Raw genomic sequence first — 16,850 nt, 5'->3', positions numbered from 1 at the left:
TGGAAGCCAGCGTCTCACCGTGGGAGAAGGGACTTGCAAACAGGAAAAAGAAGAGGAGAAGGAGTTCACGGGTGTTTTGGGGATCAGAGATGTGGGCGTGTGCTCGTAGTTTTCAAAATACAGATAGAGGCAGAAACAAGCTTAGAACTAAGCGTGTATCTATACGAATTTGTGTTTAAGCAAACAGAGATGTAGCTTAGCTTGGGATCCTAAAATAAAGCATCACAGACCAGGTGGCTTAACCAGTGGGCGTTTCCTTCTCAGTTCCAGAGGCTGTGAATCCAAGGGTGAGCTGTGGCAGACCTGACTCCGGGTGAGGGCGCCCTTCCTGGCATGTGGACAGCCACCTTCTCAGCTCACCTGGCTTTTCCTCAGCATACCCAGGTGCAGACAGACAGATCTCTCACGTCTGGTGTAGATAAGGCCACTAATCCCATCCGGAGGGCTTCTCTCTACCGTCTCATCTAGCCCTAATTACCTCCCAAAGGCCCCATCTCCAAACATCATCACACTGGAGGGTAGGGGCTTCAACATATGAACACCAACATTCAGTCCACCAGATGTATAGGCGTGAACATATATCATATTTTATATTACATACCATGCCTCAATCCATGTACAGGCACCACATGGGTTCCTTGCCCCCCGACAATGACGGGGCCTACCTCAGTAGCAAAGAGCCAAGCTATCACCCAAATCTTGGCTTTTACATAATTTTCTACTCTACAAAAGCCGGATTCCGTGCAGAAAATGGCCCTTTCCAGCTCTAGGAAGGGAAAGCACAAAATGAGCCTGGAGCGAAAAGCAAGGTGTGGTCAAAAGGACTGTCAGAAGGACACAAAAGACAGCTTGAGTGAGTTCTCACTGGGAACAGGGGACAATGGGCCATTGTGATGAAGACTAATAATCATGGGTTTTGGGGCACCTGGGTGGCTCAGTGGGTTGAGCCACTGCCTTCGGCTCAGGTCATGATCTCGGGGTCCTGGGATTGAGTCCCGCATTGGGCTCTCTGCTCAGCAGGGAGCCTGCTTCCTCCTCTCTCTCTCTGCCTGCCTCTCTGCCTGCTTGTGATCTCTCTCTGTCAAAAAAATAATAATAATAATAATCATGGGTTTTAACCCTTAGATTCAAAGAGGAAGTATGATTTCAAAATGATATAAGAAGTGAATAAATTGAAAGTTTGATACTGACTAGGAGGAACATAGTACCTTCCCACAAGTAATTATTAATTACTAGAGGGGAAAACGTCTCTGCCGTGAAGCCTAGCAGATGCCACCTTAATCCAGGTATCAAAGTGAAATCATCAGTAATGGGACAAACCAAAATTGCAGCCCATATGAGAGGATACAATGATACAGCACCATTTCTGTGATGTTCCTGCCAAAGATAGATAACCTGAATGGAATCAAACCCACCAGAAGGGACATTGGTCAAAGTAATTGGCCTGTCATCTTTTAAAGTGCCAAAATCACAAAAATCAAGGATAGGAAGAGGACAAAAGTGAAAACCCAATGCAACTCATAATTCTGAATGGGATGTTTTGGCTATGAAGGACATAGTTGAACTTGACTGAGGTCTGAGAGTTGGATGTCAGTAATATACGCATCTAATGTCCTGATTGTTGATGTTTATAGTGTTTGTATGGAGGAGAATGTCTTTATCTTCAGGAATTACACACTAAAGTATTGTAGGTGACTGGACATCAGGTTGGCAACTTATTCTCAAGAGGTTTAGGAAAAATATAATTCTTTGTAGTAAATATCCAACTTTTCTCTAAGTTTGTGATCCTTTCATAATTTAAAAATATTTAAAAAAAAAACAAAAAACAGTAAATTTGAGGTGCCTGGGTGGCTCAGTGGGTTAAGCCTCTGCCTTCGGCTCAGGTCATGATCTCAGGGTCCTGGGATCGAGCCCCATATTGGGCTCTCTGCTCAGTGGGGAGCCTGCTTTCCTCCCTCTCTCTCTGCCTGCCTCTCTGCCTACTTGTGATCTCTGTCAAATAAATAAATAAAATCTTAAGAAAAATTATAAAAAAATAATCTTGGGGTCCTGGGATCGAGTCCTGTGTTGGGCTCCCTGTTCAGCAGGGAGTTGGCTTCTCCCTCTGCTCCTTCCCTTGCTTGTGCTTTCTCTCTCTCAAATAAATAAATTACTTAAAAAAAAAAATTCTCGGGGCACCTGGGTGGCTCAGTGAGTTAAAGCCTCTGCCTTCGGCTCAGGTCATGATCCCAGGGTCCTGGGATCGAGCCCCGCATCGGGCTCTCTGCTCAGCAAGGAGCCTGCTTCTGCCTCTCTCTCTGCCTGCTTCTCTGCCTACTTGTGATCTCTGTCAAATAAATAAATAAAATCTTTAAAAAAAAATATTCTCTCATCAAAAAACCCCACAAAAATAGTGTTTTCTATTTCTAAAACATAGAAAGTGTTTCTATGTACATGTTTGAATTAAATATCCCTAAATATGTAATATATATGATTATATACTACATATTAACACACTGATAGCCTCAGAACATGCTACATGTGTAAACATGTAGTTCTGGGGCCTGGAGACAGACCTGGACCTCCTGGTGAGAAAACAGTGGCTGGCAAGCCCCTGCGGTTCCAGAGTTCTAGAGAGGTGGGCCGGTCTTGGGAGGGCCAGGTGACTGCAGCTGGAGGCTGGGCCCTGCTGTAGCACCTAGACACCCACCTCTGAAGGCTTCCAAAAATCCTAGAAAACTCAGAACTATCATAAATTCAAAATTTCCAACATTCTGTCCCATGGTCCTCAGAAGTCACTGAAATCCCAAAGATTCTCCTATTTCAGGATCCCCAACTCAGGACACAGATAGCCTCGTGCTCTTCCGGTGGCCTGAGGGGTTAGAGGCAAACAGCGGAGGGTTTGAGTCCCAGCTCCACCCTGTTGGGGCTGTGCCTCTGGCACTTCACACTGAAGGGCAACTGCTTCTCCCAGGGCCATGGCAGGGGGTTGCTGAAAGCACATAACTGGAAAGCCCCCACACCCTGAGTCAGGTAGATGACAAGGTCTAAGAACAGGAACTGTTTTTCTTTATCAGTTAAAAGTTCACATTTCTGGGATGCCTGGGGTGACCAAGTGGCTCAGTTGGTCAAGCCGCTGTCTTCGGCTCAGGTCATGATCCCAGGGTCTGGGACTGAGCCCCGCATCCGGCTCCTTGTCAGCGGAGAGTCTGCTTCTCTCTCCACCTCTGCCTGCCAGTCTGCCTGCTTGTGCGCTCTTTCTTTCTGTCTCTGACAAATAAATAAATAAATAAATAAAATCTTAAATTAAAAAAAGTTCACATTTCCTTGTTTTAGGTCTAGAAATGTGGCTGGCCATTTAGATAAAAGTGAAAAGCCTAGGCCTGGTTCCGAGGTGTGCTCTCTTTTCAGCCAGGAGCAACTTCTGACCCCAGCGAGGTTTTATGAGACCTGCTTTATGGTCCTAGACTTTCTTCTGGGACAGGGGGAGGTAAAGGTCAGTATCAGGGAAAGTGAAGCTGAAGGAAGACTTTTAAGGAGTGTCATTGTTCCGGGGCAGCTGGGTGGCGCAGCCGGTTGGGTGGCCGACTCTTGCTTTCGGCTCAGGTCATGATCTCAAGGTCCTGGGACCGAGCTCCGGGCATCGTGCATCAGGCTCTGTGCTCAACGAGGAGTGTGCTTCTCTCTCTCCTTCTCCCTCTGCCCCTCCTCTCTCTTTCTCTCCCTGATCAATAAATAAATCTCAAAAAAAAAAAAAATAGAAGTGTCACTGTTCTAGTGAGATATCCTTATCCCTTCACATTGGCAAGAGTTTCTGGTAGAAAGTTTGAGCAGACCCAGTCCATGTTCAACAATGGCTATGGAACAACAGTCTAGGAATGGCAGATAAAGAAGAAAGAGCTACAGTCCCAGCCCGAGAGCTCCCAGAATAGAGGGGAGGGAAGGTAGCGCCAGAGAGTTTCCATCCCTACACTCATCTCGTCTTTGACCACCACCCCTGCGCCTGGCACTGGGTGAGGTCCTCGGGGTGGGGTGTGGCTTGGCCACAAACTCACGGGTTTACCACAGGAGAGAGACAGAACACAGACACCTCCCAAGCCTCAGGATAAAGGTCTTCTACCAAAGCATTCCCTCACAGGAAACCGCGAGGAGGGAAACTATGAGAGGGTCCAGGAGACTGATAATCAGGAGACGTGGGACCCCAGGCAGGAGGCGGCACTGGGAGTGACACTGCAGACTGGATTCCAAGGGCTCGTGCGGGGCGTGGGGCAGGAGAACAGGATGAAGCTGGGTTGGATGGAAATTCAGACTTGGCGGTGGGCGGTGGGACACCATGGAAGGATTTCAGCAGTGTAACAAGACCTTCCGATTTGTATTCTAGAAGATCCAGGCACAAGGGGGATGGGCTGGGTGTGGGCAAAACTGGCTATTATGGCTGTCCTAGGGAGAAATAATGGTGCCCTGAACTATGGTATTGGCAGGTGGGGTAGAGTGAGGGGGGCGATTTGGGGGTTTATTTGGAAGGCTGATGCTAGTGAGGACAGATGGCTCCGAGGGTCCTAGTCCAGGTAGGGGAGTGGGGGGTGGGTGGGGCCGTTAACAGCAGCACAGGAAGAGCAGAGTTGACACAAGGGCATAACAACGGTTTGGGGTTTATATTTTGAGGGGCCCTGCAGGTACCAATGTAGAAACGAGGGGTAGGTGCATCTTGGAAAGATGGGTCTGTGGCTGGGAAAAGAACCAGGTACTCACTGCCTGAGATGGTGATTATTGGTCCCAAGGTTGGCGGCTGAATGATGAAGGTCGGTAGAAAGGAGGTGAGTGGACACAAAGCAGAGGGGTCAAGGGGTCGGGGGAGAGCCAGAAGCACGGCGGTGGTGGGAGACCAACCGGAGCAGGAGGCCCCAGACCGACGGGAGCGGCGCAAAGGCAAAAGGCACAGGCGCTAAGTGAAGATCCGCGCTGTGGGGTGGGGGCCAGAGCCGGAAACGGGTCGCTGGTGACCCCTGACGCGAGTTCCAGGGGAGTTCCGGGGGCTGATGCGAGGCTTCAGTGGATGAAGACGTCTTGGAAGACGGGGCTGGGACAAGGAGGTAAAGGGGAAGAGGACAGATGAGGAAGGCCGGAGGCAGTGGCTGGGGATGACAGCAGGGTGGCTGGGGGCGGGCTGACTCTCCTGCGAGCTCTAGGAGGAGGCAGGAGGCGGGACCACGGTTGGGAGTGAGCAAAGAAGGGGAGAAGGAGGGAGCCGCTGAGAGAGCTTAAGCCCCAGGAGCGGGGTTCCCAGCCTCTGTGGAGGGCGAGCTAATAGGGAAGGAAGCTCTGGGAGTGAGTCTTGTCCTTGGCACTTGCTGCCTGAGGGCACACCCATGCCCCAGTGTTGAAGAGGCCCAGGGTTCCCAGGTATCAATCACTCCAGCAGAGGCCTGGGCTCAGGTGCAGGGAGCAGGTGGCCTGAGGCAGCGCTGTGCAGGGGTGTGGCGTGGAGGGTGTGGGAGGGTGAGGGCTGGAGTCCGGGATGGGGCGGGGGTTGGGACAGTAGCTCTTGGGGATTCAGAGGAGCCCGCAGGGAGGCCCTGTGTGCTCCCAGCTCAGCACCCAGCAGAGGGGGTTACTCACTGCTGACTCAGACCCAGGTGCACATTTGCATGTTATTCATTTCAAGCCCAAATGAGCAGGAATACCGGGAGCATCTCACCCCCTTTCCAAACAGAACCACCCCAGATCTTCTGAGTGCGCCTGCTGCTGGGCTGAGTCTCTCTGACTTAGACATATTTCCTTTTTAAAGGGCTCTATTCAGTCAAGCCCACATGGCTGTCTGTGAAATTGAGCTGAGAAGGAAAAAAAAAAAACCACACACACTCAGGAAGTTCATTTCCGCTCTAAAAATACAGAGGTCAATTTTAATTTCAGGTTAAGTGCTCCGAGCATAGCCTTCCCCCACTGTCAAGTATTATTTCTGTTTATCACCTATCTTCTCCTGCCAGAACGTAAGCCCCACGAGGACAGGAACACTCTTGGTAAGCCTGTGCCTAGAACGGAGCCTGACACACGACCATTGTTTAAGAAACACATGAAATGATGATGACTCCGCTTGGAAGAACCTTCTCTGATGATTCCCGGCCTCAGCACCTCACCGCTGAGGAAAGGGAGATCGTGAGAGGTGGAACATTTCCCTGGGTTAATCAGATCGCAGGGAAGGGGGAAGCCTCCTGCCTTTTCAAGCTGGGCTTCCCACACGGTCATGCTGTCGTTCAGAAACAGCTTCAGAGTTTATTAGGTGACTCCTCCCGTGAAACCGATTCCTGCTAACCCAACCCTGCCAAGGACATCCCTGACACGAGAAGACAAATGTACTGATTTCCACTCAAACATAAACAGCTTCCAAGGAGCTGAAACACTCTGGCCAGCTGGCCAGCCTAGTCTGTCCACAGGAGGACAGGGTCACTCACAAAGCCAAATGTCCCTCAGGGTGGCCAGAAGCCGGCACAGCCGAGTACACTCCAGGAGCCCGTGCGCCAGCTCCGTGAACTGGACACACAGAAGACCTGTTGCCGGTGGCCTGTCGGGGTCCCTGCAGCCCACTCCCCAGCTCTCCGAGAGAGCCAGCCACCGGCCTGCAGTCTCCTTCCACCCTTCCAGCTCCTCCTTTTAGGAAAAAGACTTGAGCGGCTGAATGGGGCTCCTTCATTCCAACTCTGCACACAGTGTTCCTCCGGTCTCTCCGGTAATTGTGTCTTGTTGACACGGGGAGACCTGACATCCAGCGGGAAGTCACCTTGCAAGGACTCTGACCACACCGTCGGGGGAAGGCCACCGCTCAGGGAATTGGGCCTGTGTCTGGGCTGCTGCTGGCTTGAGCCGCTGTGTGTGGGGGGGTGTACCTGTCCCCACGGAGACCTCAATTTTGGCTGTCTGTGTTATACGTCTGTTGCCCACAGCTAGAGGGTTTGGGCTTCAAACTACGGGGGAAGTCTGATGAGTGAATAGTTGTCAAAGTCACTTTGGGGAGGGAACACACCTGGGGTTCAGTCAGTCAGCGTCCCTGCTTGTAAATGGGCGGCCCGAGAATCAGAGAAGAATCCAGGTGTCCATGAGCTTCTTTGCTAACTGGAGTCCCTTAACTGTTCATACAGATCGAGGCATGACTTTGCTTTTGTCTACTACTCAGTAGCTTATTTTTAAGCAGAACAGGGGAAAAAAAAAAAAAAGAAAGAAAGAAATCCAATTCCCAATGCCTGGGCCAGAGCCAAACAACCACTAACAAAACAGCTGTTAACGTGGCCGACACTCATTCCCGTTAGCTGTTTTAGTTAAGCTCAAGGACTGGCAGGAGAGAAATTCTGGCCGGTTCTGCAAGGAAAACCGTGGCAGAGGTAGTCACCGAAGGCAGCAGCAGATGTCACGGAGCACAGAGCAGAAGCTACCAGGGGCCTCGCCGTCTCAAAGCTAAGCAAAAAAGCTGATAAATACTCAGCCGCGCCAACTGCCTGTATTACACCGAAAGCAGCTCAGGAAGCCAGAGGAGTGTAGAAGTTTCTTTAATTAGCAGTTTTCCATTCTCTTAAGCCACAGATCCGTCAGCCCAGGTCACTGCCCTCCACACGGCGTGCCAATAAGGCGAACGTGTAAATGCACCGTCAGCAGCCACCGTGTAGACTGCTCGGTCCTAGGAGTCCAAGTGACTCCCACGGCTCGCAGAGCTGGGAGCTAGTGAGTGGCTGCGAGCTGACTGCTCAATCCCTTTGATTACAGCACGGAGTAGTGGCTCCCCGGATAGGCTCTCACGTCACGCGAGCGTGGGGCCAAAGAGATGGTTAGTTGTCATAGCCACTCTGAACCTGTTTCCCCGTCTGTTACGCAGGGGTAATGGCGCTTAACTCACTGGTTGTTGGAAAAATGACGTGTGATATTACATGCAAAGCCTTTGGCACATAGCATCATAGTACACGGTGAATGCTCAGAGAACCTGAGCTGTGAGCAGTCCTCCCAGCCCGTGAAACCCCAGAGAGCTGCTGTTTGCTCTCGTCATGTTGTCCTGTAAATTTCTCCATCTCATAGCCATACCTATGAGAAAGTGACTTTGTGGGGTGCTTGGGTGGCTCAGTCGGTTAAGTGTCCAACTCTTGGATTCAACTCGGGTCATGATCTCTGCAAGGGGGGGCGGAATGGAGCCCCGCATCGGGCTTAAGATTCTCTCTCTCCCTTTCCCTTTGCCCCCCTTTCTCTCAAATAAAATATTTAAAAAGAAAAGTAACTTTTCAAAAAAAAAGAAAAAAAAAAGGGGCGCCTGGGTGGCTCAGTGGGTTAAAGCCTCTGCTTTTGGCTCAGGTCATGACCCCAGGGTCCCGGGATCGAGCCCTGCATCTGGCTCTCTGCTCATAAGGGAGCCTGCTTCCTCCTCTCTCTGCCTGGCTCTGCCTACATGTGATTTCTGCCAAATAAATAAAATCTTAAAACAAATTTTAAAAAAAGAGAAAGAAAAGTAAGTTTGCAAGTAGGACTTCTGGAAAAGAAAAGCTTTTATGGAAGGTTATTAGGCTTTAAGTAACTTCATCAAGTTGTGACTCTGCACACCCCCAGGCATCCCAAATTTGGGGGTGGGAGTCTACACGTTACTCAACCTTAGAAAGCACTGCTTTATTCCATAGCATTATTTTCATTATTAGCTAAAATCCACTAATTAAACTTTCTCTCAATCTCCCTTATAAGGCAATACAGATTTGGTAAGGTGTTTCCCCTAAAGCAACATTTAGGAATATGCTGGTCTGGACACGCATTAATGCAATCACTCCCATGTCCCGTCTTTCCATCTTCAGATATCAAATAGCAACAGCTATGCGAAAGAGCGGTGTACCCTGTAAGGTTTCCTAAGATTCAAGTGTGCTCTGTTTTCTAGGGTAGGGGATGGGCTGAGCTGTTCCGGGTTTTTCCATCATGTAAGCATTCTGTTTTGTTTGTAGAGGGTGGGTACTGGATGACCAGGAGAAAACGGCTCCAGACCTGGAGCCAACTGGAAGCAGAGAGCTAACGAGGCAGGATCCGAAGCAAAAGCAACGAGAATCCTGACTCCCTTTCGCTAACTATGGTCTCGGGGAAAGCTCACATGCCTGAGCTTCAGCTTCATCCAGGTAATGGGGATGATGGTCCTCACATCATAGGACTGGTCCAAATGAGCGGACCACACCCACGAGAAACCCCACTAGGCAGACTGCTTCAGCCGGAGGAGTCTGCTTACCCCTCCCCCACTCGCTGTGCACACAGCTGTCCGAGCTGCGCCCTCTTCCTTACTCCAACACACGCAGGCTCCTGCCCTGTCCTCAGCATCCTTCCATGCTCCCCGTTTCCACGACACTGGGTCACATTTCCTCCCATTCCGGGCCCTGTGAAGAAACCAGCCTTCTTTCCTCGCGGGGATTAAGGAATGGGCCGTACATCCCACACCAACAACTTTCTATGAAACAGACTTGGAAGTTAGTTTAAAAATTGATTACAGGGTGGTGGGGCTATTGTGGAGGGGGGAGGGATGAGCAGGTGGCACACAGAATTATTTAAGGACAGTGAAACTGGTGTGTGTGATACTAATGGCCTGGCGGACACATGCCATTATACGTTTGTCCGATCCCATGGAATGTACAAGAGCGAACCCTTGTACAGACCGTGAACTCTGGGTGACAGTGACGCATCCATGCAGGCTACAGGCCATCACTTTAACAAATGTACCCTCGGCGGGTGGGGGGGCACCGATAGCAGGGGGTTATGCAGGTGTATGGATGGGGATGATGGGGAATCTCTGTATCTTCTGTAACTTTTTTTTTTTTTCAAGATTATTTATTTGTCAGAGAGAGAGAGCACAAGCAGAGGGACACGCAGGCAGAGGCGGAAGCAGGGTCCCCACTGAGCAGGGAGCCCAATGTGGGACTTAATCCCAGGACCCTGGGATTATGACCCAAGCCAAAGGCAGATGCCTAACTGACTGAGCCACCCAGGTGTCCCACCTTCTACATCTTCTTTAAAAAAAAAAAATGTATTTACTTATTTCAGAGGAGGGGGAAGGGACAGAGGGAGAGAGAGAATCTCGAGCAGACTCCCCACTGAGCACAGAGCCCAATGCAGGACTCAATCTCACAACCCTGAGATCATGACCTGAGCAGAAAATCAAGGGTGGAATACTTAACCAACTGAGCCACCCAGGTGCCCTGGAAATCTCTGGACCTTCTGATCAAGTTTTCTGTGAACCTAAAACTCTTGTAAAAAATAAAATCCATTAAAAGATTTATTACCCACGTGCCCACACGCACACACTTGCTACTGAGATGCACCATGACAAATACAGAAATTTAAGAAATCGAACTCTTTATTGAACATCAAAGCTAACATCAAATGTTTATTTAAAAAAATAATGGCACCTGCTTTGAAGGGGGTGATGATCTACACGGGATTTACAACTGTAGGCTGACGTGGGACTACACAGTATCTCACAAAATTGAAATTCTGCAAAAGACCTCACAACAAACATTTCTAGTTTCCATTTTCGGAACTGCTAACTACTGCCTAAACATATCTTAAACACAGAGCACATTTTGTTGAAACATTTCTCTTAGGACAAAGACAGGAGACATGTTTTAAATAAATTAAAATGGTAACACATAAACTATTCCTAAAACAATCAAGGTACATTACTTTCCAGCTTCTTATAAACAAAGGATTGCACTGACTTTAGAAAATTATAGGTTAGATCTGCTTTGTATCTTTTGGGTTACCAAACTCGTGTTAACTGTACCTTTTAGCTTCTTAACTACTTTTGATGTAAATAGACCAATATCATTCCTTTCAGTGATTAATCTTTTTAGACTAACTCCTTCCTTAACACATGGGCTAAACTTTTTGAAACACCTCTCTCCAGATAAAGTTCTGAATTTTAAATAACGCCATCTCACTCTTCCCCGGCTCACTCCTCAAAATTATAACAATATGCAAAACAGGTTGTTGAATCACACGTTTTCATATTATTAAGCACCTTGAAATGCTTTTCCAAACCAATGGAACTATACTTAGATTCAACACAAAGATGTTCCTCTTTGATGCAAAACAAATTTGGAATTTAAAATCCAACCCCAAAGGACACAAATAATTAAGTGCCCAAGGGAATCCAATTTCCATCACTGTTATCGATCCTATAATTAAACCTGATATGCTGGAGAAATGGCAGGGCAATCAACATACCTAACAGGGCAATATTTCCATGAAAACAAGAGTGACAAAGCAGAGGGGCTGAGGTCCCATGGATGCTAATTGATTGATGGGGTAACTGCATTATGGGGGAAGGGGTGGGGAGTTTCAGAGAATCTCTCAATAGCTCACCATGATCACAGAAGCAAAACCACTAATGGTACATGTCAAAAACTTGGGACTGATCCCACTCTCTGCACAAAACCAGCAATGGAGTATTTATTTACTGCTTCATTGCGGTTTGAATTGGATGTTTTGTTCTGGCTCCATCATACTCAAAACCTAAGCTGGAGTAACCAATTTAAAGCCCACAGAAGAGTATTTTTGGGTTTCTGTTTTGTCCCCAGCAAACTATCATTATCTTGGTGATCATGAAAACAGTATGTCACCAAAAAATCCTGTACTAGAATGCAATGTCCAGTTCGCTAAGGGAGCAGGTCTGCCCACCTCACGACTGAGTCTGTCCTCAGGTATGTACAAGAGGTTTCCTACCAATGAAGGATGGGGGGAAAAATTAGTTGACTTAAATGTAAATGACCAATTCCAGGATATGTCCTAGCTGGATCACAATTTTTAATTGAATAATTTATAAAATTTTATTTACTCCCTTTACGCAGGCAAGAAAACACACAACGGGAGGGTTTATTTCCTTAAGAAGAGAACGGTAAACTGCAGCGAGTAAAGAAAGGTCTCCTTGGAGTATATCAGCTTATTAAAAAGCTTCATGAACTTTCAACAAGACTCAAAAATAAATATGCCACGTAGGTTGAGCATATCCAGGTGAAAATAAGATTATCTGACATCTAATGAGAATCACTGGAAATACAAATTCTGTGCAAAGAAGTTATGATCAGGTGGGATGATTTAGACCCTAGAACATTTCAGAACAGAGCCAGTTTCTAGCAGCTTCTGTTCCCAGGTCCAGACAGGAGGGGGTGGAGTGTGCCGCTTTCCATTTTCTTCCCTGCTTCTCCCAGTGGGGAGGAGACACGCTGCCTCCTCCCCACTGGTCGGGAAGCGTCAGGGAAGCGTCTGGAAAGGTCTGGGAAGCATCAAAGCCAGGGATGAGCAGAGTATGGCAGCCTGCGGGTTAGCCGCCTCCCTCACTCGCTCTAAACAAACAGCGGCAGCAACCTCTGCTGCAAGCCCTGGCATGTCCAGAGGGCCTCAGAAAGATTCACAGACATGAAGGGTGCCCACCAGGGTCCAGCTTGATCCAAGGGAAGGGGCAGCCAGCCCTCGGCCAAATGAAGCCTGATGCCTACAGGCAATGGGGAATGCTGGCCATTAAAATGTAGAAGCAAAAGGAAGCACACCATTTTCTCTCCCTCTCTTCCCTGGATCTGGAACTCTTTTGTCCCCTGGATTCGATGGCTCACAGTGTATTTACAGCCAACTTGGCAGAACAAGGGAGGGTCTGACAGTGGAAGGGGACACAGCCATGAGATGGGGGTGGGGCTGGGAGCTCCTTCGTCCCTGAGTCCACAATCCATACAGCCAAAGATGTCATCGAGTGATGCCTACTGTTTGAAAAAGCTTGAGTCCAGAATTAGATAGTGGGGAGAGTTGCATAAATTTGGGAATTTACTAAAACCACTGAACTGTAAAGTTAAAAAAAGATGAAGAAGAAAGCTTGAGTTGTCTGAGTCTCACACACACTGGACTTGGACCAAATGCTTGACTATTCCATTCTCTCAAACCACGGCACACTGTCACATTTTTTTCAGGAGTTTCCCTAAGAGCAGCTGTTCGCAAAATATTGCACTTAATTTAAATCCAGGCGATTCGATGTTTTCTGGAAGAAAATGTACACTAACATACATCTCCACGCCTTCAGATAACAGAGCGGATGGTGGGAGGAGGGACTGAACAGCAGTTTCCATTAAAACCTTCTATCTTCGTCTTCGTTAGGTGCAGAGAGAAAAAGATTTAAAGGGAAGTATCAGCCGAGAGAAAAAGATTTAAAGGAGAGTGTATCTGGGCCGAAAGTCGTAAGCAGCATCACCCAAACAGGCAGAAGATGTTAACTTCTGAAGGCTTTCACCTCAGGGGAAGAAGCATGGCCACTCCCTTCCCGTGGCACCTCAGTGAGCCTCTACAACACCATGGACAACCTCGGTGCAGACACTGGATCTAATTCATCAGACAGCGGCTGGTCTCAGCGGGCGTCCTCAGAAGACCTTCTGGGTCTTCATCTGACTGCCACCCCCGAGACCACACGCCCTGTTTTCCTCCCGCTTCCAGTGCCCCTACCTCAGTGCACTTTCACCTCACACGGTACAATTCTGTCGTCCTTCTTAAAGGGGGAGAAAAAACCCCCCCAACACGAGCATCACTGGTGTTCACCTGCGTGGTAAGCTTTACAACCCTCCCCAGGCCGAGGAGTAAAGTGAACCACAGCCCCACGGGGGGTTATCACAATCAAGACTCAGCGCAGCGCAAACCTCCGGAGCCTACACTCCCGCTCGAGCCACAGTCTGATGTGGGATCTGGAAGCATTTCTACGTGCTTAAAGGTCAGGCACTCAAGAGCCTTCTACTTAAGATAGAATTGGGCGTGCGGCTTCCTGGGTGTAAGGAGGCGAAAGCCCCACTCTTGGATCTTCTTGTCTTACCATTTAAAGTGCAAGAAAACACCTAAGTTAGACTTCCACGGATAGACAAACGTGCTGTAAGATTTCCACGTTGTGGCAAGCCCCGCACAATGGACCACTGAGGACAAGGGGAACACCTGAGACCCGGCGTTATCCGGGAACCAGTGCAATGGATTACACAGGATCTACTGTACCTCTGTAGGCCACAAGTGTTCCCCGTGGCCAACGCCCACACTTTGTCCCCTGCCCAAGTCCTGCCACAACCTTGCTGCTTATGGGACTTGGGGAGAACACCACCACCAGTGACTATGAAGCTCAATTTTGACAGAAACCTAAGGGAGACAGAGACTTAACACCCCATTTCTTGTGGGTCATTAATCACACCAAACGCTCAAGGACCACAGGTTTACCATGTTGGGCTAGTCAGGTGGGCAGGAAATCTGGTCTCATTAAGGCAGTGAGCGACGTGGGGCGAGCTTGGCAACAGGTCCACGTTCACCAAGCACAGGGGCTGAGCCGGCAGCGGCTGCGGCGTGAGGAGGCCTGGAGATATTTACAACGCGCGGCCCAGGCCTGGTGGGCTCTAGTCAGCACAACGGTTCGCTTTCAGATTTGGTGGTAATGCACAGAGTTTTCCTTAACACAGAAACGTGAGTGAACGTGAAGACAGGCACCGGTGGCTTCATCTGGGTATTATGATCCTTTCTATGGCACACACGATATGGTCCCAGTTTTTACAAAATATTGCGAGAAGAGTCACGGCGAAGAAGGTGCCGAGGATGTGAAAGCGGCTCTTCATCATGGGCGAGACAAATTTGGCAATGGTCGACACGCACACGAGGATGACGGTCATGAAGGCCAGGATCACGTTGATGCACTTTCCCAGGAGGACCTTGGCGTTCACGGTGTCTGTCTGCAGAGCCTGCTGCTCCTGCTGGTGCAGCTCCAGCTTGGAGATGCGCGTCTGGCAGGACTCGAGGGCCTCCTGCGGGCAAGAGGGAGAGCGGGGTCAGACGCTGGTGGGCTCGGGGGCTGCGGGGGAGCGCATGCACGAACAGGCACCAAGGCCCCAGCTCAGGCTGCTCAAGGCCAAGGCAGAAGCCAACAGCCAAGCTGACAGTGAGGATGACGACGGTGACGAGGATGGTGGCAAAGAAGTAAAACGAGAATCCCCAGGCTCATTTACACTGTTGTTCTTGGCAGAAAGAGCATGTGTACACAACCATAAAATACCACACATGGGGGTTTTACAGCTGAGTATTTCGAGTCTATTTGTATCTGAGATAAAGTACGTAAAATACTAGCATCTGTTGGTCTCCTCGGGGTCAAAGGAGAGGAGTGGTGGGGTTCCGGTTTGGGACAGTGGGCGACCTACAGCCACAGAGCACTCCAGAGGATGAAGGGAGAAGAGACGGGGACAGGAATGATGGGGGGGCATCTCTGCTTTCACCTGCTCTTTGAATGCTATTACTCAGGACACCGTCCAAGGCTACACGTTCTCCCTTAGATCTCGTTCTTTCCAACACTTCAATTACAAAGTCACAGCTGAGTCCACGTACCTCTCTGGTTCTTAAGATCAACACTCAAGTATCTACGTACCTCCCTGATAGCTCCATCTGAGACAGCGAACGAGAGAGCGCGAGCACAAGTGGAGGGGGGGGGGAGGAGCAGAGGGAAAGGGAGAAGCAGACTCCCCGCTGACCAGGGAGCCCAACGTGGGGCTCGTTCCCAGGACCCCAGAATCGTGACCTGAGCCGAAGGCAGACCCTTCACCAACTGAGCCACCCAGGCACCCCTCTCCATCTGAGCTTCTTAAAATCACCTCAGATGCAGCCTTTGACAATGTGGCCTCACGTCCCACACCGTCTCCTGTACCTGTCCTCCTTCTGGTGTTCCCTTCCTCAGAAAACAGCACCTGACCTACCCAGTTCCTCCAGCCAGACCCGCCTCTCCTCTAAGGTGTCCCCCAGCCCCACTGACACAATAGCCAGCATCTATCTGCAGGGGTCCGTTTCTCTCACCTCGCTCTCCGTCCCCCTAGCCCTCCTGCCTCACAGAATGCCAGCCCCCTGCAGAGCTCACCATGCTCTGGCCACACAGGCTTTCTCAAGTTCAGAAAAGAACCATGTTCGGGGCCTCTGGACTGTGCCTGAAATGACTGCCTGCCTGCTCCATCCCCTCTTCACCTGGACCTCTCTTCCCCGGCCAGCTCCCCCCTCCTCCACTGTCCTGTCTGGCCCCAGCAGAGGCTGAAGTCTCCCCCAGCCCTCCCACCCCTGACCGACAGCCCACAGCTCGGGAGGACGGGGACCAGGCCTTGCTGCTGCACCCCGTATGGGGTGGCCGTCCCCTAGGGGTGGGCTTCACGCCAGGAAGGGCGCTGGGAGGCTCGAGAGAGAAGAACCCGGCAGCGGCACTGGGAGCCCCGCTGAGCGCTCTGGCCTGCCGTCTGACTCACTTCCTGAGAACTCTTTGCTGAGTTACAACACAGCCATCTTCTCAGGTTTTAAACAACCGTGACAGCCGTGACACGGATTCGCTTTTCTTCGGCGGGACGTGCTCTCTGCGCCGGAGATCAGGGTTCTCTGGAACTATCGTGACTTCCGTTACACAAGTCAGCTCAGAGAAGGTGTTCACATTCGAAGCAGCGCTGGCCTCCAGGACAGGCACCTGCCCCGGAAACAACTGCCCCAGCCAATGTGTCCTCCATTTGAGACATGCCACGGAAAAGGGGACAGCTAAGACAGAAGGTCAGCGTCCTTGGCAAACTGATTTGTCTTTAGCTGGGTCCGTGAATTACATATATAAATGGACTGATCAGAGAATTGAATGGCCTTGGAACCGTTATCCATTTTTTATAAAAAAAAAAAAAAACCAAGAAAATTTAGTGAATGGGGAGGAATTTGAGTTACAGCTCCCACTCAGAGCTATTTGGCCCCATGATCTTTAGTACTTTCTTGGATCCAGTATTTAACTTATGGGGATGAGGACGAAGGACAGACTAGATTATCCTTAGGCCTTTTTTAATTGGGAAGTCAAGGGTGAT

General features: G+C 49.6%; 1 protein-coding gene across 13 annotated transcripts in view; it reads right to left on the bottom strand.

Moving 5' to 3' along the window:
* Positions 1-10,314: 10,314 nt before the first annotated feature.
* TMCC3 (transmembrane and coiled-coil domain family 3) overlaps positions 10,315-16,850 on the bottom strand; it is a 262,682-nt gene continuing 256,146 nt past the window's right edge. For all 13 annotated transcript variants that reach the window (XM_082739315.1, XM_082739313.1, XM_082739316.1 and 10 more), the window contains one exon: positions 10,315-14,789. In XM_082739315.1, coding sequence (XP_082595441.1) covers positions 14,487-14,789 — 303 coding nt within the window. In that variant the 3' untranslated portion in view covers positions 10,315-14,486. The remainder of the gene's footprint in view (positions 14,790-16,850) is intronic.

Source organism: Mustela nivalis, assembly GCF_964662115.1.
Source record: "Mustela nivalis genome assembly, chromosome: 7".
Lineage (NCBI taxonomy): Eukaryota > Metazoa > Chordata > Mammalia > Carnivora > Mustelidae > Mustela > Mustela nivalis.
This window is presented reverse-complemented; position numbering and strand designations above follow the sequence as displayed.